Source organism: Erpetoichthys calabaricus, chromosome 3, assembly GCF_900747795.2.
Source record: "Erpetoichthys calabaricus chromosome 3, fErpCal1.3, whole genome shotgun sequence".
Lineage (NCBI taxonomy): Eukaryota > Metazoa > Chordata > Cladistia > Polypteriformes > Polypteridae > Erpetoichthys > Erpetoichthys calabaricus.
In genome coordinates, this window is record NC_041396.2 from 224,568,507 (window position 1) to 224,592,779 (window position 24,273).

General features: G+C 40.7%; 1 protein-coding gene across 3 annotated transcripts in view; it reads right to left on the reverse strand.

The window, feature by feature from the left end:
- usp45 (ubiquitin specific peptidase 45) overlaps positions 1 to 24,273 on the reverse strand; it is a 201,733-nt gene that overhangs the window by 129,750 nt on the left and 47,710 nt on the right. For all 3 annotated transcript variants that reach the window (XM_051925500.1, XM_051925499.1, XM_051925502.1), the window contains exons 4-5: positions 16,488 to 16,588; positions 15,395 to 15,495 (exon numbers count right to left, since the gene is read on the reverse strand). In XM_051925500.1, the coding sequence (XP_051781460.1) occupies positions 15,395 to 15,495; positions 16,488 to 16,588 (202 nt within the window). The remainder of the gene's footprint in view (positions 1 to 15,394; positions 15,496 to 16,487; positions 16,589 to 24,273) is intronic.

The following is a 24,273-nucleotide window of genomic DNA, read 5'->3' on the forward strand; positions in this document are numbered from 1 at the left end:
ACGACATGACAATGTAAACTTTTAATACATTGCACAGCCCTACTGTGCAGATGCTCAACCCATTTTTTTTTTTCATCCATCAAGAAAGACAGAAACGCACATTAAGTAGTAATAAATCTACCTTTATTATTAGTTTACAGGGTCTCATGTGTTTTGTAACTCTGGGAGGGTGAGGGGGAAGGGGAATGGCTCCTTTAAGGTTTGCTTTGACTAGCCAGCCACCCTGTGAGGATAATTGAGCATGCATGAGTGCACAGGGTTCAGCGTTGTATACTTGGTGGCAGTGTTCATAATATTTTCATTAAATCCAGTTAATGAACTCATCAAATGAAAATACTGCAATTATTTTTTGTTTGTTTGTTTAAATGCATGCATGAAGCAGATCTGGGCAACAAAATAAAATGTATGATGGAGTATTCTTACAGTTTGCATGCGTGAAAGTTCTGTGCATATGCGATTGGATGGAGATATCCCCATCCAATATGGCTGCTACAACTCTGTGATGTCACACTGGCCTCCCAAAGCATCATAGGGGACCAGGAAAAAAAAGTTTGTCTAAGCCAGCCACGTGGTGGACTTCCAGAAAAATATGAGGTCACAGGCGAACACAACATATTCTCTGTGTAAAAAATGTTTTGGTGACTTTCACCAATTAATACTCATATTTAAGGATTATGAGGGGGCATTTGATTACTTTGTGTCAATGTCTGTCTGCAAGACTCCCTCAGAAACAAACATGTATAAGGTGCATCAACTCAGGAAACACCTAGCAAATGGGATATATTGGCATATGTCAGTTGCCCTAAACGCTTATTAAATGCACCACCTTGATTTCTTTCCATTGGTATGATGAGTCAGTAATGTAGTCCATCTTAATTGGTAATGTAGAGATATGATAAAGGTAGACTAAACAGTGACAAAAAATTAGTTATGGTGAGAAAACTTCCGGATGATTCTGATTCAAGTACTCACACAGAGGTAACATTCAAATTACATATTTCTGTATCTGATTTAATACCACATGTAAAAGTGTTCTAAATCTGATCTGAAAAGTTCTGATTCCATTTGTTTTTAGCTGTTCACACTTCTCTAAACTAAGTAAATGTGTGTCACGTGAAGGAGAAAAGAAACAAAAAAAAAAAAAAAACAACAGAAAAACAGAATTGGGCTATACAGTAATCCTCCTCCATCGCGGGGGTTGCGTTCCAGAACCCCCCACGAAAGGTGAAAATCCGCGAAGTAGAAACCATATGTTCATATGGTTCTTTTTATATATTTTAAGCCCTTATAAACTCTCCCACACTATTATAAACATTTCCCGCACAATTATACAGCATAAACCCTTTGTACTCTCTTAGATATTAGGTAAGATTCGTTTAAATTATGTATGTAAACACAGTTTATATACAGTAAAACCTAAATATTATTTTAAAGATATCGAGCGTCTCCGATATCACATATGTTACAGCCATTACGACAGACAGGCCACCAGCAATAAATACGTACAATGCAAGAAAAATTGTATACAGTAAAATGTGTGTACAGTGACACTAAACTATGTACATGTAATAAGTACTGTACATAGACAATTAATTATGGTTACTCACCAACAATGACACGACAACTTGTCCGATAACGATGAATTTAATTTTACTGCACAACAAAGGAGAGCGTTACAGCTCTTCTAAAGGAGCCTCTTCAGGCGATTGTGTAGCATCGCCATTGTTCTTCTTCTGGCAGTCTTCAATCCAAATCCCTAAAGCAGATTCCATCCAGACTACTGCCTTATCACGTCCACTTGCAACTCGTTTTGCGCCCTGGTTAAAGTACACTGCGGCTGTAGATCTTACAGTGGTGTGAAAAACTATTTGCCCCCTTCCTGATTTCTTATTCTTTTGCATGTTTGTCACACAAAATGTTTCTGATCATCAAACACATTTAACCATTAGTCAAATATAACACAAGTAAACACAAAATGCAGTTTTTAAATGATGGTTTTTATTATTTAGGGAGAAAAAAAATCCAAACTACATGGCCCTGTGTGAAAAAGTAATTGCCCCCTTGTTAAAAAATAACCTAACTGTGGTGTGAGTTCAATTTCGTAGCCACCCCCAGGCCTATTACTGCCACACCTGTTTCAATCAAGAAATCTTAAATAGGGAGCTGCCTGACACAGAGAAGTAGACCAAAAGCACCTCAAAAGCTAGACATCATGCCAAGATCCAAAGAAATTCAGGAACAAATGAGAACAGAAGTAATTGAGATCTATCAGTCTGGTAAAGGTTATAAAGCCATTTCTAAAGCTTTGGGACTCCAGCGAACCACAGTGAGAGCCATTATCCACAAATGGCAAAAACATGGAACAGTGGTGAACCTTCCCAGAAGTGGCCGGCCGACCAAAATTACCCCAAGAGCGCAGAGACGACTCATCCGAGAGGTCACAAAAGACCCCAGGACAACGTCTAAAGAACTGCAGGCCTCACTTGCCTCAATTAAGGTCAGTGTTCACGATTCCACCATAAGAAAGAGACTGGGCAAAAACGGCCTGCATGGCAGATTTCCAAGACGCAAACCACTGTTAAGCAAAAAGAACATTAGGGCTCGTCTCAATTTTGCTAAGAAACATCTCAATGATTGCCAAGACTTTTGGGAAAATACCTTGTGGACTGATGAGACAAAAGTTGAACTTTTTGGAAGACAAATGTCCCGTTACATCTGGCGTAAAAGGAACACAGCATTTCAGAAAAAGAACATCATACCAACAGTAAAATATGGTGGTGGTAGTGTGATGGTCTGGGGTTGTTTTGCTGCTTCAGGACCTGGAAGGCTTGCTGTGATAGATGGAACCATGAATTCTACTGTCTACCAAAAAATCCTGAAGGAGAATGTCCGGCCATCTGTTCGTCAACTCAAGCTGAAGCGATCTTGGGTGCTGCAACAGGACAATGACCCGAAACACACCAGCAAATCCACCTCTGAATGGCTGAAGAAAAACAAAATGAAGACTTTGGAGTGGCCTAGTCAAAGTCCTGACCTGAATCCAATTGAGATGCTATGGCATGACCTTAAAAAGGCGGTTCATGCTAGAAAACCCTCAAATAAAGCTGAATTACAACAATTTTGTCCAGATATGAGTGAACCAAAATTCCTCCAGAGCGCTGTAAAAGACTCATTGCAAGTTATCGCAAACGCTTGATTGCAGTTATTGCTGCTAAGGGTGGCCCAACCAGTTATTAGGTTCAGGGGGCAATTACTTTTTCACAGAGGGCCATGTAGGTTTGGATTTTTTTTTTCCCTAAATAATAAAAACCATCATTTAAAAACTGCATTTTGTGTTTACTTGTGTTATATTTGACTAATGGTTAAATGTGTTTGATGATCAGAAACATTTTGTGTGACAAACATGCAAAAGAATAAGAAATCAGGAAGGGGGCAAATAGTTTAAATAAAAAGAATCATGGACTCATGCCGTAATGGTGTCCTGCAGCGGTGTAGCTGTTCCCTTCCTTCAACATATCCAAAACTTTTACCTTTTCTGCAATCACTTGCATCTTCTGTTGGCACTTGGACACGGCGCCCCTGAAGCAGTGGCAGGAGCACGTTAATGCTGAATGAGTGAGATGAGACTTCCTGGTTAATGCAGCGCTCCGTCGCTGAGCCAATCAGCACACAGGAACTTTAACTGTGTGCTCTGATTAGGTAGCTTCTCAGTCATCCACCAATAGCGTCCCTTGTATGAAATCAACTGGGCAGACCAACTGAGGAAGCATGTACCAGAAGTAAAAAGACCCATTATCCGCAGAAACCCGCGAAGCAGCGAAAAATCCCTGTTATATATTTAGATATGCTTACATATAAAATCCGCGATAGAGTGAAGCCGCGAAAGTCGAAGCGCGATGTAGCGAGGGATTACTGTAGTAGGATCACAGCCTTAAGAGTCATTTTGTCATATGCAGGCAAAAGCACTGAAGTATTTTCTGCAGACAAAGATAACCACTGACGATTATTGTGCCTGAGCATTCCTCACATCAGATATACATATTGTTGCTCCATGAATTCATGGTTTTCATCAAAATAATGAAAATAATGTACAATAGAGACAGCTGCTCATCCTTTCTTCAAACAGCAAGGCATGCTACAAATCACAAATTCACAACTGCTGTAATTATGTGAACAAAGGGAAAACCGATAAAATGCTATGATCCATAATTATAATAACTACAGTTTTTATAGAGTTTATCAAAAATAATATTCCACAAGATGGCAGTGCAGTTGAAAATTTAGTGCTCAGATGTTTACAGTATACAGGTAAACCTGAATGGCACAGGTTATAATATAGAAACATTTCCACTAAACCCATTACATAATTAAAATTAAAAATGTATTTGTATAAGCATTACCTGCTTATGCCATAATTTTAAACTGGAGCAGTAACTTAATATGAAAAAACAACTCTGAATAATTAAAAGAGCTTTGATTTAGGAATCAGAGAATAACAGATTCTTTCCATGAGGCACAAAGCATGGTCTTACTCAGAAAATGAGAATAAAGATGGACAGAAACAGACATGAGTAAAGATAGTGGTAAATGTGTCAAGCAAGTGTAAGGACAGTTATGCAGACCAGCTGTCTCAATGACAAATTAAGACAGTCGTTCTAAATGATGACGTGTGTGTATATTATATATATATATATATATATATATATATATATATATATATATATATATATACTGTATATATATATATATATATGAAAGAGAAGGTCTGTGATACGGTTTGCATATTTGCAGCTGGAGATCCACGAATAGTTTTTTTTATTCCTGAGCTTTCAACCCCTATCAGGGGTCTTCATCAGAGGATAATGTTTAGACTTACATTCAGTGGGGGGGGTGGTGGTTAGGAGGTGACTAAGTCAGTATGATCATTTGGGGTTGTATAGTTTACATCGTGCCTGATGCAACTGTGGAGGAAGAAGAGTTTTTCTCCCCCCCCTTGATCATACTGACTTAGTTATGATATATATATATTGTGGTGGGCTGACGCCCTGCCCAGGGTTTGCTTCCTGCCTTGCACCCTGTGTTGGCTGGGATTAGCTCCAGCAGACCCTCGTGACCCTGTAGTTAGGATATAGCGGGTTGGATAATGGATGGATGGATGGAGTATATATATATATATATATATATATATATATATATATATATATATATATAAATATATATTGTGACACAGACTACAAATGCAACGAATGTAATTACCCCGATCTACATACTGTCAAATAAACGAACCACACGCTGTGGCGCAGCGTTAGGGGCTTCGCCTCTAGCGCTGACGTCCGAGGTTCGATTCCCGTAAGGGATTGCAATGAGTGTGTACGCCTGATGAGCCCTGAATTACAGCAAAACACGTGTCGCGTACTCTTTGCATTATTTGACAGTAAACTATTTCAACCATTCTATGATCTGCTTCTCGCAACTGAAGGAGGGCACCGTGGCAGATGTTAGCCGACTTGCTGAACAACCACAAGCGTTACCTGGTAGGTAACCACCCATACAATCAGATTGTGACACAGACTACGAATGCAATGAATATATATATATATATATATATATATATATATATATATATATATATATATACACAGTAATCCCTCCTCTATCGCGGGGGTTGTGTTCCAGAACCCCCCGCGAAAGGTGAAAATCCGCGAAGTAGAAACCATATGTTTATATGGTTATTTTTATATTGTCATGCTTGGGTCACAGATTTGCACAGAAACACAGGAGGTTGTAGAGAGACAGGAACTTAATTCAAACACTGCAAACAAACATTTGTCTCTTTTTCAAAAGTTTAAACTGTGCTCCATGACAAGACAGAGATGACAGTTCCGTCTCACAATTAAAAGGATTAAAACATATCTTCCTCTTCAAAGGAGTGCGTGTCAGGAGCAGAGAATGTCAGAGAGAGAGAGAAAAAAGCAAACAAAAATCAATAGGGCTGTTTGGCTTTTAAGTATGCGAAGCAACGCCGGACAAAGCAGCTGCAAGGATGTACAATGTAAAGGTAGTCTTTCAGCATTTCTTAGAGGAGCGTCCGTATCCTCTAGGCCAGTGTGTGAACAGCCCCTCTGCTCACACCCCCTCCGTCAGGAGCAGAGAATGTCAGAGCAAGAGAGAGAGAGAGAGAGAGAAGCAAACAATCAAAAATCAATACGTGCTGTTTGATCTTTTAAGTATGTGAAGCACAGTGCGGGAAGCATATCGCTTGACAAAGCAGCCATATGTAAGCTCAGCAAGGAAGACAGCAATGTGAAGGTAATCTTTCAGCGTTTTTTGAGGAGCGACCGTACCTTCTAGGGGTGCGAACAGCCCCCGTGCTCACAATATATTTGAGTTTTATTTAATATGTAATACGCGCTCTGGTTGGGTAGCTTCTCAGCTATCTGCCAATAGCGTCCCTTGTATGAAATCAACTGGGCAAACCAACTGAGGAACCATGTACCAGAAATTAAAAGACCCATTGTCCGCAGAAATCCGTGAACCAGCAAAAAATCTGCAATATATATTTAAATATGCTTACATATAAAATCCGCGATAGAGTGAAGCCGTGAAAGTCGAAGCGCAATATAGTGAGGGATTACTGTATTTTAAAGCTATTGCTTCTGTAAGTCTTTATATATTTTGTTCTATATTACAAGAAAAAGGCACAGTACTGCTCACTTCAATAAATGGAGGTACTTTTATAAAAAAAGCCATTATGAGTATCATAAAATTTCACTGGTATTGGTATCGAATACAAAAATTCTGGTATTATGATACCCCTACTGACAAAATTTATAAATGCTTCCCTCAGTGGGTAAATGGGTTGATTGGTTGGTGGGCTGGTGGGCTTGGGCACAGATTGCTCATAAATAATTAACTCTGATAAATGAGAAGACTCAATATCTATTTTAAAATTGTGACTTTAGTTATTTTAGAAGAACTGTGTTATTTTGGTTAAACTTGAGAAAAACTAGTGAGCTGTAGCATTCCCTTTTCCTGTAGTGCTGTGAAATGTTGAGGTTAGTTCAGTGCATTACATATTACACTTAATTATATACTGTATACAGTATCAATATCAGCCCTAGTACTTTTATAAAATATTTTGTTGTATTTATAAAACTCTTGCCGACATTGGTCATTAGGGAAAAAGAGACAGAAGGAAAAACCATTTAAACAAATAGATGAAACCTGTAAGTGTCAGGTTTATTCAATTGTGTTTCCAATCAGTTTATTGTTTTAGTACAAAATATATACAATCACAAAACAATTACAGTCACATCAGGCTAAAGGTCTCAACACTTCTCCCCCCTTCAGCTACCATTCAAATCGTGGTTAGTGAAATGTATGCATCAGCAACACATTCTATTCATCTGCGACCATATATGTAGACAAAAAAAAATTGCTTACAATCAGAAACATGTTTAAACAATTTCTTATGTAAAAGTCAGGATTTATAAAATACAAACATGCTGTGGAAATTAGCTTAAAAGTCAGTTTTAATGACATATCAGTTTTAATGACATATCAGTCACATTCTTATGACACTGAGCTAAATTTATAACAGGTAGTAGACATGTTGTCTCAAAACAGCCATCTTCAGTGTTAGTAATAACGCCTAATGCATACTTAATGTTCACTGCTTTTAGTGTGTAGTCTGCATTGTCTATGAAAGAGTGTGCTGTGTGTTGTGCAATGTAACTGGCAATGACAGAGTAAGGTATTTTGGGGGTTATGGAAAATGGCAGGGTAAAGCAGCTTTTCAGGGATTGCAATGATTATTGGCTTATGATGATGATGTTTGGCTTATAAACACAACACTGCCCATGGCATCACACTGTCTCTGCCGGCTTGCTGTCCTCCTATAGTGCATCCTACTGCCATTTCTTCCACAGGTATGTAATTCATCAGACCTGACCAACTTCTCTCATTGCTCTGTGGTGCAGTTCTGTTGCTCACACACCCATTGTAAGCACTTTTGGTGGTGGACAGGGGTCAGCATGGGCACTCTGATAGGTATGTGTCTATGCAGCCCCAAACACACACTGTATGTTCTGACACCTTTCTCTTATGGCCAGAATTAAGTTTTTCAGCAAAGTGTGCTCTAGTAGCTCTTCTGTGGTATCATGCCAGACGGACTAGCCTTCGCTCCCCAGGCGTATAAATGAGCCTTGGCCGCCCATGACCCTGTTGCCTGTTCACCGGTTGTACACTAGGAATACACCATAAGATCTGCCGTTTTGGAAATGCTCTGACCCAGTCTCCTAGCCATAATAATTTGGCCCTTGTCAAAGTAGCCAGGTTCCTTGCACATGACCATTTTTCCTGCTTCCAACATATCACCTTAAAGAGCTGACTGCCTAATATATCCTACCCCTTGACAAGGTGACATTGTAGCAATGTAAACAATTTTATTCACTTCACCTGTCAGTGATTTTAATGATGTAGCTGATCTGTAGTTATTGACCCTTACCATGAGAGTGAAGTAGTCAGCAAAAAGTTTCTAGAAGTACACACTACCTTGATCAAAAGAAATTCCAGAAGAGATGAGGAAAAAGGCTGCTGAAATTCACCAAACAGCATAGGGATAGAAAGCAATTTCTAAGGTTCTGATACTCCACACCATCTCGGTGTGAGCTATCATCTCCAAATGGAGAACATTTGGAAAAGAGGTCAATCTCCCAAGAAAAGGCTAGCCTGACAAAATTACCCCAAGGTCACAATGACTACTCATTCAAGTCACAGAGGATCCCAGAAAAACCACAGACAAGGTCAGTGTTTATGGCTACGCAATAAGAAAGATACTGAGTAAAATGGGATTCATTGAAAGTAGAAAGGTATAAAACCTCTTTAATCCAAGAGTAACATCAGTGCTCCCAAAGCCTTTTGGAATAAGGTCCACTTATGCTGATTATGAATATTGTCCATTTATAATTTCATTTGCTCTTAGTAAGTTTTGGTTAATATGTTATGTGTAATTTCTGATGTTCCTATCATTTAAATTTCATAAGTATTATGGAAATCAATTCGAATAATACTAAAGTTATGTATTTTATTTTTATACTTCTTATTTCTTGTTTTACAGAACAAAATTTTTAGGTGCCACAGCAACATATTACTGCCAGTATAAATATGGCATGGATTAAACTTGCCTATCATAAAGCGAATATGGTGTTCAATAAGAACATCATACTGTACCTACAATAAAAAAAGGGGTGATGGTGTAATGGTGTAGGGATATTTTGCTATTTCATGATATAGAAGACTTGCCATTATTGAAGGAACCATGAATTATGTACTTTACAAGAATATTCTTGAGGGGAACGTGATCTGAAGCTGAATCATAATTGTGTTATGTACCATAACAATGACCCCTTCTCGAACTGCCACCTTATCATGGTGGTGGGGTTTGCGTGTCCCAATGATCCTAGGAGCTCTGTTGTCTGGGTCTTTATACCCCTGGTAGGGCCACCCAAGGCAAACTGGACCTAGGTGAGGGATGAGACAAAGAGCGGTTCAACAAAACCTCCTATGAAGAAGAAAAAATTTGGAAGGCGTTTTCCCTTGCCCGGACGCGGATCACCGGGGCACCCCTCTGAAGCCAGGCCTGGATGTGGGGCTCGATGGTGAGCGCCTGGTGGCCGGGCCTGCACCCATGGAGCTCAGCCGGGCACAACCTGAAGAGGCAACGTGGGTCCCCCTTCCCATGGGCTCACCACGTATGGGAGGGGCCAAGGAGGTCAGGTGCAGTGTGAGTTGGGTGGTGGCCAAAGGCGGGGACCTTGGCAGTCCGATCCTCGGCTACAGAAGCTGGCTCTTGGGACGTGGAATGTCACCTCTCTGAAGGGGAAGGAGCATGAGCTAGTGCGTGACATTGAGAGGTTCCAGTTAGATATGATCGGGCTCACCTCGACGCACAGCTTGGACTCTGGAACCAATCTCCTTGAGAGGGGCTGGACTCTCTACCACTCTGGAGTTGCCCCCAGTGAGGGGCGCAGAGCGGGTGTGGGAATACTTATTGCCCCCCGACTTGGAGCCTATTCATTGGGGTTTACCCCGGTGGACGAGAGGGTAGCCTCCCTCTGCCTTTGGGTGGGGGGACGGGTCCTAACTGTTGTTTGTGCATATGCACCAAACAGCAGCTTGGAGTACCCACCCTTTTTGGAGTCCCTGGAGGAGGTGCTAGAGGGCATACCTTCTGAGGACACCCTCGTACTGCTGGAAGACTTCAATGCTCACGTGGGCAATGACAGTGAGACCTGGAAGGGCGTGACTGGGAGGAATGTCCCCCCCCCCCGCCCCGATCTGAACCTGAGCGGTGTTTTGTTATTGGACTTCTGTGCTTGTCACGGATTGTCCATAACGAACACCATGCTCAAGCATAGGGGTGTTCATATGTGCACTTGGCACCAGGACACCCTAGGCCTCAGTTCGATGATCGACTTTGTGGTCACGTCGTCAGACTTGCGGCCACATGTCTTGGACACTTGGGTGAAGAGAGGGGCGGAGCTGTCAACTGATCACCACCTGGTGGTGAGTTGGCTTCGATGGTGGGGGAGGATGCCGGTCAGGTCTGGTAGACCCAAACGTGTTGTGAGGGTCTGCTGGGAACGTCTGGCAGAGTCCCCTGTCAGAAGTAGCTTCAACTCCCACCGCCGGCAGAACTTCGACCACGTCCCAAGGGAGGTGGGGGACATTGAGTCCGAATGGGCCATGTTCCGTGCTTCTATTGTTGAGGCAGCTGACCAGAGCTGTGGCTGTAAGGTGGTCGTTTCCTGTCGTGGCAGCAATCCTTGAACCCGTTGGTGGACACCGGCGGTGAGGGATGCCGTCAAGCTGAAAAAGGAGTCCTACAGGACCCTTTTGTCCTGTGGGACTCTGGAGGCAGCTAATAGGTACTGGCAGGCCAAGCAGAATGCGGCTTCGGTGGTTGCTGAGGCAAAAACTCGGGCATGGGAGGAGTTTGGGGAGGCCATGGAGAACGACTTTTGGACAGCTTCGAGGAGATTCTGGTCCACCATCCGGCGTCTCAGAAGGGGGAAGGAGTGCAGTGTCAACACTGTATATGGTGGGGATGGTGCGCTGCTGACCTCGACTCGGGACGTTGTGGGTCGGTGGGGGGAGTACTTCGAAGACCTCCTCAATGCCACTAACATGCCTTCCAATGAGGAAGCAGAGCCTGGGGACTTAGAGGTTGGCTCCTCCATCTCTGGGACTGAGGTGGTTAAAAAACTCCATGGTGGCAGGGCCCTGGGGGTGGATGAGATACGCCCGGAGTTCCTCAAGGTTCTGGATGTTGTAGGACTGTCTTGGTTGACACGCCTCTGTAACATCGCATGGACATCGGGGGCTGTGCCTCTGGATTAGCAGATTGGGGTGGTGGTCCCACTCTTTAAGAAGAGGGACCGGAGGGTGTGTTCCAATTACAGAGGGATCACACTCCTCAGCCTCCCTGGAAAAGTCTATTCAGGGGTCCTGGAGAGGAGGGTCCGTCAGATAGTCAAATCTCGGATTCAGGAGGAACAGTGTGGTTTTCGTCCTGGGTGCGGAACAGTGGACCAGCTCTACACCCTTAGCAGAGTCCTGGAGGGTGCATGGGAGTTTGCGCAACCAGTCTACATGTGTTTTGTGGACTTGGAAAAGGCGTTCGACCGTGTCCCTTGGGGAATCCTGTGGGGGGTGCTCCGGGAGTATGGGTAATAGACCCCCTGATAAGGGCTGTTCGGTCCCTGTACAATCGGTGTCAGAGCTTGCTCCACATTGCTGGCAGTAAGTCGAACCCATTTCCAGTGAGAGTTGGACTCCGCCAGGGCTGCCTTTTGTCATCGATTCTGTTCATAACTTTTATGGACAGAATTTCTAGGCACAGCCGGGGTGTTGGGTGTTGAGGGGGTCCGGTTTGGTGGACTCAGGATTGGGTCACTGCTTTTTGCAGATGATGTTGTCCTGTTTGCTTCGTCAGGCCGTGATCTTCAGCTCTCTCTGGATCGGTTCACAGCCAAGTGTGAAGTGGCTGGGATGGGAATCAGCACCTCCAAATCCGAGAAGCATGGTCCACAGCCGGAAAAGGGTGGAGTGCCCTCTCAGGGTTGTGGGCGAGATCCTACCCCAAGTGGAGGAGTTCAAAAATCTTGGGGTCTTGTTCATGAGTGAGGGAAGAATGGAGCGTGAGATCGACAGGCGGATCAGTGCGGCGTCCGCAGTGATGCGGGCTCTGCATCGGTCTGTCGTGGTGAAAAAGGAGCTGAGCTGTAAGGCAAAGCTCTCAATTTACCAGTTGATCTATGTTCCTACCCTCACCTATGGTCATGAACTATGGGTAGTGACCGAAAGAACAAGATCGTGAATACAAGCAGCTGAAATGAGTTTCCTCCGCAGGGTGTCTGGGCTTTCCCTTAAAGATAGGGTAAGAAGCTCAGTCATCCGGGAGGGGCTCAGAGTAGAGCTGCTGCTCCTCCGCATCGAGAGGAGTCAGATGAGGTGGCTCGGGCATCTGATCAGGATGCCTCCTGGACGCCTCCCTGGTGAGGTGTTCTGGGCAAGTCTAACCGGGAGGAGGCCCCGGGGAAGACCCAGGACACGCTGGAGGGACTATGTCTCCCGGCTGGCCTGGGAACGCCTCGGGATTCCCCTGGAAGAGCTAGAAGAAGTGGCCAGGGAGAGGGAAGTCTGGGCATCTCTGCTCAAGGTGCTGCCCCCGCGACCCGATCTTGGATAAGCGGAAGAGGATGTATGGATGGATGGATGGATGGATGGATGGACCATAACAATGAACCAAAACACAAGAGTATGTCAACAAAGAAATGATGCAGAAGAAACAAAATTAAAGTTTTGGAATGAACTAGTCAAAATCCTGATTAAAACCCAATAGAGATAATAAATAATAATAATAATAATAATTCATTACATTTATATAGCGCTTTTCTCAGTACTCAAAGCGCTATCCACACAGGGAGGAACCGGGAAGCGAACCCACAATCTTCCACAGTCTCCTTACTGCAAAGCAGCAGCACTACCAGTGCGCCACCTGTGAGGTGATGCAGCATGACCTGAAATGAACAGGTCATAACCATAAATTCACCAATTTGTATGAAATTAAGCAGCTCTGGAAAGAAGGGTAGGCTAAAATTTCTCAACAGCGATGTAAAAGCTGATATTATGTTACAGAAAGTGTTTAGTAGCGATTATTGCTGCTAAAGTTGTGGCAACCAAGTGGAGAAACTGGGAGGCAATAACTTTTTTCACATGGGAGATAGAGGTGTTAGATAACTTTGTTCTTTAAATAAAGAAAGTAATGATTTAAAAGCCATATTGTGTGCTCACTCAGGCACAATTTCCTTGAGGTCATTAGTTTACATTTTTCAAATAAGGAATTTTCACAGCACTGTATGTCATCCTTGATATTTCCAAAGTAGGGGTTGCATGGTTTTGCAGTGTTAGGCTGGGTTTATACTTCACACGACGCGACGCATGGTGCAGCGGACGCTCCTGCTACGCAAGCGTTGTAGTGTTTATACTTGCATGCGTACTTTACGTAAATCTGGAGGAATCCACCAGGTGGCAGTGTGAGATATTATCACAGTGAGAACATGTTCAGCTTCTCTGTGTTGTGAATTGCCAAGAACACCCACTAAATTCTGATGACACCTTACTGCAATATCTCTGAAAAGGATGTTTATTGATTAAATCCAGGGATGTGTCCATTCCAGCAAGCATTGGGCACAAGTGAGAAACAACCCCTGGACGAGGCCTCAGCTCATCACAAGGTGAATACAAGCACACACATACAGTAGCGTCATTTTAGCAGCACCAAATCCCCAAATCTGCATATCTTTGGAAGGAAACTGGAGCATACTGAGGAAACCCAGCAGGAAAACATGTAAACTCCAGGCAGGGAATATCAGCGACGTGACTCCCTGCAAAACAGCAGCGCTAATGCTCCGCCACTGTGTCACCCCCATGTGTGTAATTATTAACAGTATTCATTACGTAAATGAAATTACCGATTTATCTATAAAATGTAATATACATACTTTAATGCTTTTCATCATGAAAGTGATATCAAGTATAAATCTAAGGATTCTAAATGTGCAGAGAGTTGGAATATCATACATTTAATGTGCTCAATGTGGCGATCTATTGCTGGTAATCCGCTGCTGTCAGGACCAGAGGTAAACCTAGAAAAAAAGTCTAGGCAGGGCACAGAAGAAGGTATGTGAGACTTTTAAAATGTATCGTGTCATTACAATCGGGAATATGCGACGCTTGAATATAAAAGCACCACGAATACATCTGTATGTCGGCATTTTGCTTCACCACATCAAACCATTTATCAAAAATCGAAGCGCTCACACTGATCTCGTAGGATCTGCAAAGCGGCTTTCTGTCACATGTAGATAGTAAACAGAGACTCTGATGTCACATTTCAACTTTTAGCACACTGCGCCCCCCGACTTTTTGCTGGTACTGCAACTCACGCACGCGTCGCATTAATTTCTGAGGACCTGCTCAGAGGACGCATCAAATGAACGCTGAGAATGCGTGGCAGCCATGATGTGGGCATGTACGCGTTCTGAGCATGAAGTATAAACGAGCCCTTAGGGTGCTATCTGTATGGAGTTTGCATGTTCTCCCTGTGTTCACATGGGTTTCCTCCCATGATGCAAATACATGCTGAATTGGCATTGTTAAATTGGCCCTTTTGTGTGTGTTTTCACTCTGAGATAGACTGACACCTTGTCTAGGTGTTGTTCCCACCTTGTACCTGATAACTGCTAGTACAGGCTCCTGCTGTCCAGCGACCTTGCCCTGGACATACAGGTTATAAAGATGGATGGATGTGGATGGATCGATTTTCAAAGCATGTGAGTTTTTAGCACTTTGTAATATTTGTGTTCTTTTAGTCAAAAAACTATGATGTAATCTGTCTATAAAAGACTATTTTGTGGAGGAAGAAAAAATATTGTAACCTAGGTAGTGATAATAATAGTAAAACTATCACTTTCTTAAACTGCTTAGTTCAAAACCCAGAGTATGCTTGCAGTATCACACTTAATGAAACCAACCCTAGATATTACACCATTCTACCTCCCAGCACCCTTACTGATACTGGGTCAACTCAGACATAGAAATTAAGTAATGTACATGTTTTGTGGATGTAGGAATAAACCCAGGTATCTGAAGAATGCTCGTACAGAAACTTGGGGAATACGATAATACCATAAAAATATGATTCCATTCTAGGAACTGAATTAGAGTCCTATTAGCTATTAGGTAGTAGTGTTATTCAGTGTGCCTTGATTCCACCATGTTAATGCAACAAATTTAAAATATGAAAGATCTACTCAGTTTTAGATATTACCTGAAGGTGCTTTTGCTGAATGCTTCTGAAGAAAATCAACCATTTGGGCAAGGGCTTTTTTGTTACAGTGTGTTGATAACTCTTCATTACATTCATGACACCTAAAAGCAAAGTAAAACATTTTAAATAACATAGTAAAATAAATCCTCACCAAATTACTTTCACAGCAATGTAATTTAAAGGTCTTGGCTTATGATTTTTAACATTTACACATATTTACTTAGCAGACACTTTTATCCAAAGTGACTTACAAAAGAGGTCAAACATAATAAAGTAACATAAGCAACATTTCATAGCATAATGCAACAAAATGATTGTGTTCAACACCAGTTAAGAATGTAGTACAGATGATTGTAGCATTTAATCTGAAGGTAAGCATGATGTAATTTTTTTTCATTACATTGATTTTATTTGAAGAAAACAACATTTCATACAATCATGTCAAATTTAACAAACCATGATTCAACCCCTTCCCAAATTAATTTCCATTAAATAATATAAACCACACATTCAATTAAAAGCCAAGGTCAGGTTCGGCTGTATGCACTGGTACAGAGCGTTGCCGCCCACCATATGATAAAACAGCTCGGGATCCTGGTTGGCAACCTCCCAGGCAGACACACGGTCCAGTCCCACCCTCCAGAAATGACCCACTATCTGCCACAGCCAGGTGTTACGTGGGCATCCCCTTAGCCTAGTCCAGTGAGGATCCTGTGAGCCAGATCATCCTTGGGGAATCGTGTCACATGGCTGAAGTGCCATAACTGACGCTCCCTTACAAAGCAGGTAATGTGCTTCATTCGGGACTCCATGAGCAACCGTTAATTCAACACAAAGTTAAACCAGCAGTACCCAAGGATTCTCCGAAGAGACACAGTACCAAAGGAATCCAGTCTTCTTCTCAGGTCACTGGATAGCATTCAGTATATACAGTACTGTACATACAGAATCCCAACTGTTCAATCACATTTGTTGAGTTGAAGGGCAAAGACATTTTTACAACAGAACACTAAAGGTATTCAGCATTGCAAAAAAACCAAAATCTTGCAAAAAGAGCTGTTTTAGATTGAATCATCAATTATACATTACTTACCATACTTTCCAAGTGCTTAGGCTGATAACAATGCAGTGAGGTTCAGAATGAGCTGCCTGGAAATGCTTCACAGAATGCTGACCATCAGACTGGTTACAACCCTGTGTAGCATTAAGTACAATATTAACAGTGAATAACAAAATATGCACAAACATACTTAGCATATTGGCATAAAAAGCTACCAACACTTTTAGTTTATTTTTTAAATATAACCTAATCAAACAAAAATATCACAGTAAGTACATTATGTTCTAAAAACAATCCATGAATCTCGGCATTCAATCTCCACCTAACAAAGAGAGCTGCATGACTATACAGCCTCATCTAAAATGGCTCTTTATATAAAACGAGCTGTATATACCCGGCGTTGCCCGGGGCAGAAGTAACCTAATCGGTCAAACACTTACATATATACCAAAGTAAACCTAATCGGTCAAACAGTTACATATATAAAAAAACCGAACCTAATCGGACAAACAGCTAATCTATATACATAAGCAAACCTAATTGGTCAAACAGTTACATAAATACAAAAGCAAACCTAATCGATCAAACAGCTTCATATATACAGAAGCGAACCTAATTGGTCAAACAGTTATGCATGTGCAGAATGATTTTACAAACATTATGCGTGTTAACAATCATTAAAAAGAAAAGATTGAGGAACTGTTCTTCTATATGTGATGAAGCCACTAAACTACTGCCACCCCCAAAGTAATGCCTAATAGTGGTTTTTGGGGTAGCTGTGGAATAAAAAGGGTGTTTTTTAGTCAGTAAGAATCTGACAGTACCCTTCAGTACGGGCTGAAGGGTGCCTATGTAAGGTTTTACATCCTTCCCGTATGGAAAAAAAAAACATACTAAACTTTTTTTTCATCATTACACATAATCTCAGTCAAATGGAAGTACGCATTCTCAATTAATTTTTATCTAATTTTTACTTTTTCACAAAGCCATCCCATGCCAATTTGTATGAATAAACTTTTGCTAGAGAGTTAGCAAAAGTTTATTCATGCACATATTTTAATACGGATAATCTATCTCTAATCAAGGTTGTCATTTTCATTCTAATTTAAAATAATAATAGATACTCATTTTTTTCTTCTGTTTTAGAAAAACCAATCTATGCCACCTACGTCTTCGTCAAGTCAGCTTCATCCAGCTTCATCACATATAGAAGAAGAGTTCCTCAATCTTTTCTTTTTAATGATTGTTAACACGCATAATCTTTGTAAAATTATTCTGCACATGCATAACTGTTTGACCAATTAGGTTCGCTTCTGTATATATGAAGCTGTTTCATCGATTAGGTTTGCTTTTGTATTTATGTAACTGTTTGACCAATTAGGTTTGCTTATGTATATAGATTAGCTGTTTGTCCGATTAGGTTCGCTTCTGTATATATGAAGCTGTTTGTCCGATTAGGTTCGGTTTTTTTATATATGTAACTGTTTGACCGATTAGGTTTACTTTGGTATATATGTAAGTGTTTGACCGATTAGGTTACTTCTGCCCCGGGCAACGCCGGGTATATACAGCTCGTATATATATATATATATATATATATATATATATAGCAAAATACCCCGCGCTTCGCAGCGGAGAAGTAGTGTGTTAAAGAGGTTATGAAAAAAAAAGGAAACATTTTAAAAATAACGTAACATGATTGTCAATGTAATTGTGTTGTCATTGTTATAACTGTTGCTGTCTTTTATATATATATATATATATATATATATATAGATATATATATATATTATATATATAATATACACACACACATAAACATTTATATACATATACATATATATACATATCTACATATACACATGTACATATATATACACACACATACATAAACACACACATAAGACTTACTGAGTGAAACGGGCTTTCATTGACAATCATGTTACGTTATTTTTAAAATGTTTCCTTTTTTTTTCATAACCTCTTTAACACACTACTTCTCCGCTGCGAAGCGCGGGTATTTTGCTAGTATATATATATATATATATATATATATTATATATATATATATATATATATATATATATATATATATATATATATATATACATATACACACATACATGCAGTTTTAATAACACAGAAATCAATATAAACATTAACATCATTATCATATGAGAATATGAAGTAATATATAAGAAGCACATTTCATATAAATATAAATTATTAAACAGTAAAATCTTCTTCTGTAATTTGCTACCGTGGCAATTTGTGTGTCTGTCCAGGATTTTAAATGACCTGTAGCTCGCAAACCGTTGCACCTATACACTTGAAATGTGGTACACATATAGTACGTCACGTCTACTATCCGCTTTATGGGTGATGATTGTTTTAGTCTTTTTATCTTTATTTTATTTTATTGTACAATCAAGTCCTATCTGCGCACAGCAGGGCAGCCGTGGGCGGATGTGTATGGTGTATTCACTCGATGTTATCGTGCATTGCGCTGTCAGTGGTATTTTGATAAAAGAATTTGAACAACATATAAGAAGCGTATAAATTATTAAACAGTAAAACATTAACATTTAAGAAGTAAAGTTACATTAAGTACTACTGCTGTGCCTTCGGGTATACCTCATTTTTTGTTTGCCCATTACATGCTTAAATGTATACATTTTTTGGTGCACCTACCCAAGAACACGCGACATATAACCGAGCGTGGGAGAAGCATGGATTTTAAACACGCGTTGAGTTGATGTGCTGGTCTCCCTCGTGAAATAACTGGTAATGTTTGACTAAAATCTACAGCGAGTAAAACGACATTAGCTCCTATTTTTTTTTTTTTACGATCTCTGAGATGTTGCTTTTTTCGGTTCAAGGCTTCATAAGCTCTTTTATGTTGTATGGTGTACTTATCCCAAACCATCATCTTTGAATGTTGCAACACTTTCGCCTTGTATGTAGATCGGGGTAATTACATTCATTGCATTCCTAGTCTGAATCACAATGTGATTGTATGGGTGGTTACCTGGCACTGTAGGGTTGCCACCCGTCCTTTAAAATACGGAATCGTGCCGCGTTTGAGAATGAAATTGCGCGTCCCGTTTTGAATCAATACTGGACGGGATTTATCCCGTATTTTTTTTATCATTTTTTTTTAAAGCAGCGTCTCATGCAAATCATCCCACACGCATTTTATGAAGATGCCTCCTTTCCTACTTTTGATTGGGTAATACTTGATGTCATCGTTAGTTTGATTGGTGTTTTTAACTGTCCAGTGAGTAGGGCGTGTCTTTCAACGGAATGAAAAAAAGGCCCACCCGACGACCCACCCATTCCATTTTTATATATATAGATTAAGCTGTGAAAAAAAAGGTTCAGCATAGGCCAATAAGGTTAAACTTAGGAATACATTAATGAAATTTTGACGGTTCTAAAATACTTTGAACAAAGCCTCGTAAAGAAAATCTAATTTTTTTGCCAAACTGAGATAATACAGAACATCACTTTCCCACTGATTTACTGAAGATCAGAAAGTATTTTTCCACTTGAGCAAAATAAATTAGGTAGTGTGGTATAGTTTATCACAACTTATTTTTCAAAACACACTTTTATCCCATTTGATATTACTCCAAACACAGCTGTTTAGGTATTATAAATGGTTTCACATTTTTGCACAAAATGGTTAAAGTGAGCGACATTCCCAAAACATGCGGCCCAGCGATACAGGCTCTTGATGGCATCGTTCATAGTATGAATCCTACCCTGGGTACATTTCAGACAAGATATACAGTATGTGAACAATGAACAATTTTTATTTAATGATGTCATGCTTGGTACATATTGAGCTAGATCCCAGGATCGTTACGGGGTGATATTTTGTTGGTATACTCTGGAGATGCTGCTTGAATCTATATCCAACATAGCCAGTATCACCCCAGGGATAGGAAAAGATGAAAGAAAAGGGAAACTGAGTAGGATACTTTTAACAAAACTGTCTGTAGGTTTAATTCTACATAGGCTACAGAAGGCTGAGTTAAGCAATTTTCATATATAGGTATTAAGAACCTTAGTATTATACATTTTTTGAGTGCTTAAAATTTTTCTAAGAGGCATAATAATTTTTAGTTATGGTTTTGAATTATGGATAATTCAAATATTTTTTAGTTTTCTGATAATAATTTTGTTTGATCTTTGTACATTTTATTATTATGTTTTGAATTTTACTATAACACAATGTTGTTTTCTAGCACGTGCTACAATTTTCGTTAAACCATTGCTATCATGTGGTGACTTGTTGCTAGGGGCTGTAGTCCCAGAAGTGGCATATAATAATGCCACTACCTCAACCATAGATTGTGGACAATTCAGTTTTAGTGTGTGCTCAATTTGCTTTTAATCTAATTACAGTACTAACTTTGCATTATTTTTTCTAATTTGTTTAGTGTTTAGGGTTCAGTTGCACTGGACTATTGACTAGAAAGCATTGTTTTGGATTTAGGTGCTTATTCATTTGATTTCCTGGTTTTGACGCTACATTTCATTTTTTGAGTACAATTTTTTTTTATTCTTTGTAATTTCCATACTCACCAAAAGAGGTATGAAATATGCTCATTCAATTCAATTTTCCATGCAAAAGTTGGGACTATAAAAGGAAACTTGACAGAAGAAATTGCACATATCTATATCTATCTATCGATAGAGATTATATATATATATATATATATATATATATATATATATATATATATATATATATACACACAGTGGTACCTTGAGATAAGAGTGCCTAAACGTATTAGTTTTTTGAGATACGAGCCGTCACTAGGTCAATTTTTTGCCTTGAGTTACGAACCAAAATTCAAAATACGAGCCATCAAAGAGCTCTGAGGAACTGACGACAGAGAAGTTGACGGAACTACAGATGCGGCAACATATGGATGTTCTGCAGGAGATCGGTATCGCGGAGGAAGTTACCACATAAAGTGAGATAATAATAATAATAATAATTTTAATAATTTTTTGCATTTATATAGCGCTTTTCTCACTACTCAAAGCGCTCAGCAATTGCAGGTTAAGGGCCTTGCTTAAGGGTCCAACAGAGCAGAGTCCCTATTGGCATTTACAGGATTCGAACCGGCAACCTTCCGATTGCCAGTGCAGATCTCTAGCCTCAAAGCCACCACTCCGCCCTCCACTCCGAGATAAAGGAAGTGTTTGCAATGTGGGAAAAAGTTTCGAACTTTAAAGAAAAGAAACACCCTGAAAAAGTTGCAACTGATCGTGCAGCGGCACTATTTAATGACACTTGCCTAACGCTTGACTTTATTGAAAAGAAACATCCTGAAAAAATTGCAACAGATCGTGCAGCAGCACTATTTAATGACACTTGCCTAACGCTTGACTTTATTGAAAAGAAACATCCTGAAAAAATTGCAACTGATCGTGCAGTGGCACTATTTAATGACACTTGCCTAGCACTTGACTTTACTGAAAAGAAACATCCTGAAAAAATTGCAACAGATCGTGCAGCAGTGCTATTTAATGACACTTGCCTAACGCTTGACTTTATTGAAAAGAAACATCCTGAAAAAATTGCAACAGATCGTGCAGCAGCACTATTTAATGACACTTGCCTAACGCTTGACTTTATTGAAAAGAAACATCCTGAAAAAATTGCAACTGATCGTGCAGCGGCACTATTTAATGACACTTGCCTAACGCTTGACTTTATTGAAAAGAAACACCCTGAAAAAACTGCAACTGATCGTGCAGCGGCACTATTTAATGACACTTGCCTAACGCTTGACTTTATTGAAAAGAAACATCCTGAAAAAATTGCAACTGATCGTGCAGCGGTGCTATTTAATGACACTTGCCTAACACTTGACTTTATTGAAAATAAACCCTGAAAAAGTTGCAACTGATCGTGCAGCGGCGCTATTTAATGACACGTGCCTAACGCTTGACTTTATTGAAAAGAAACCCTGAAAAAATTGCAACTGATCATGCAGTGGCTCTATTTAATGACACTTGCCTAACGCTTGACTTTATTGAAAAGAAACCCTGAAAAAGTTATAACTGATCGTGCAGTGGCTCTATTTAATGACACTTGCCTAACGCTTGACTTTATTGAAAAGAAACCCTGAAAAAATTATAACTGATCGTGCAGTGGCGCTATTTAATGACACTTGCCTAACGCTTGACTGGATTGAAAAGGAACCCTGAAAAAATTGCAAAGATTAGGGGGCAGCTAAAGGACCCGACGAGCTGGGAGAAACCACAAGACGGGAAGACTAAGACAATGTGTTGACACCTCCCTTTAACAGACAAACAACAAAAACCCACGGCACCTTGAATTTGTGTCAAAAGCCTCATTCAAACATCTGAGACGCTTCCATATTATTCCTAAAACCCCCTGATGACTTCACCTCTGCTCACTTACAGATGACGTCACCACTTTCCCAAAATCCTCTGTGTCATCCTCCCAGCATTCCTACTTCCGTTACTACAATTCTCTGTCAATTGTATATTACAAACCTTACTGTTATCAAAGAAGTATGGTTACCACCACTTCTAGAAAAAAGTTGGGTCTAGTAATGGACAAACTGGTGTCTGTCCCAGCTGCCCCCACGCCGTGTCTTCTGGCAACTGATGATGACGCAGAGTTCCTGGAGACGGAATTCCCCACTTCGGACCTTGACCCAGAAGTGACTCCAGGTGAGGATCCGCGAGTGGAGAACCCACCTCATGGCATAAGTGCCGATCCCCTGTTCGGCCTAGACTTCCAATTTCGGTCTACGCCAGCATCCTTTAAATGAGAACAGTGGAATGACGATTCCCTGAAGTTTTCCAGGAATGCAATCGTCTCCGCTGATGGACAAACCACAAATAATCCCACAACACAAGGATGCTACTTTGTATTAAAAAATGACCTGTTATATTTGGTAGCAGAGCATGAGGGCGAGGTCCGGATGCTGTTGCTAGTTCCTAAGTCTGCGAGCTGGCGCAAACTCACCTCCTGGGCGCCCATTTAGGCATTGAAAAAACATTGGAGAGAGTAAAGCTCCAATTCTTTTGGCCTGGAATAAACGAGGAGGTCCAACAATTTTGTCAATCTTGTCCAGAATGCCAACTTTGTCAGATACCCTGGAGGGAACATGCTCCTCTTGTACCTCTTCCCCTCATGGATATTCCCTTTGAGAGAATCGGTGTCAATCTCGTTGGCCCCTTAGAGCCCTCAGCAAGAGGCCACAAATATATATTGGTAATGGTCGATTGTGGTACCCGATTCTCAAAGGCAGTTCCTTTGCGTACAGCCAATACAAAGAATATCGCATGGGAATTAGTAGGGCTCTTTCCACAAGTGGGTATACCTGAAGAAGTCCTTACGGACCAGGGTACACCTTTTACATTGGAAACGTTCAGGGAGTTTGCCAAGTTACTCCGCATTACGCATCTTAAGATGTCTGTGTACCACCCGCAGATGGACAGGCTGATCGAAATATTCAACTAGACCCTCAAACAGATGCTCCACAAGGTAGTCAACGAGGACGGGAGGAACTGGAACCAACTACTTCACCTCGTACTTTTTGCTTACTGAGAGGTTCCACAGGCCTCGACAGGTTTTCCCCCTTTGAATTACTCTATGGACGATAACCCTGGGGTATTTTGGATACACTAAAAGAGGGCTGGGAAGGAGAGGCCCTTTCCTCCACTAACATCTTGGAATACATCATGCAGTTACGCGATTGACTGGCGAAAATCTGGCCCCTGCTAAATGATCATATGGAGAAGGCTCAATCAGTGCAGGCACAGA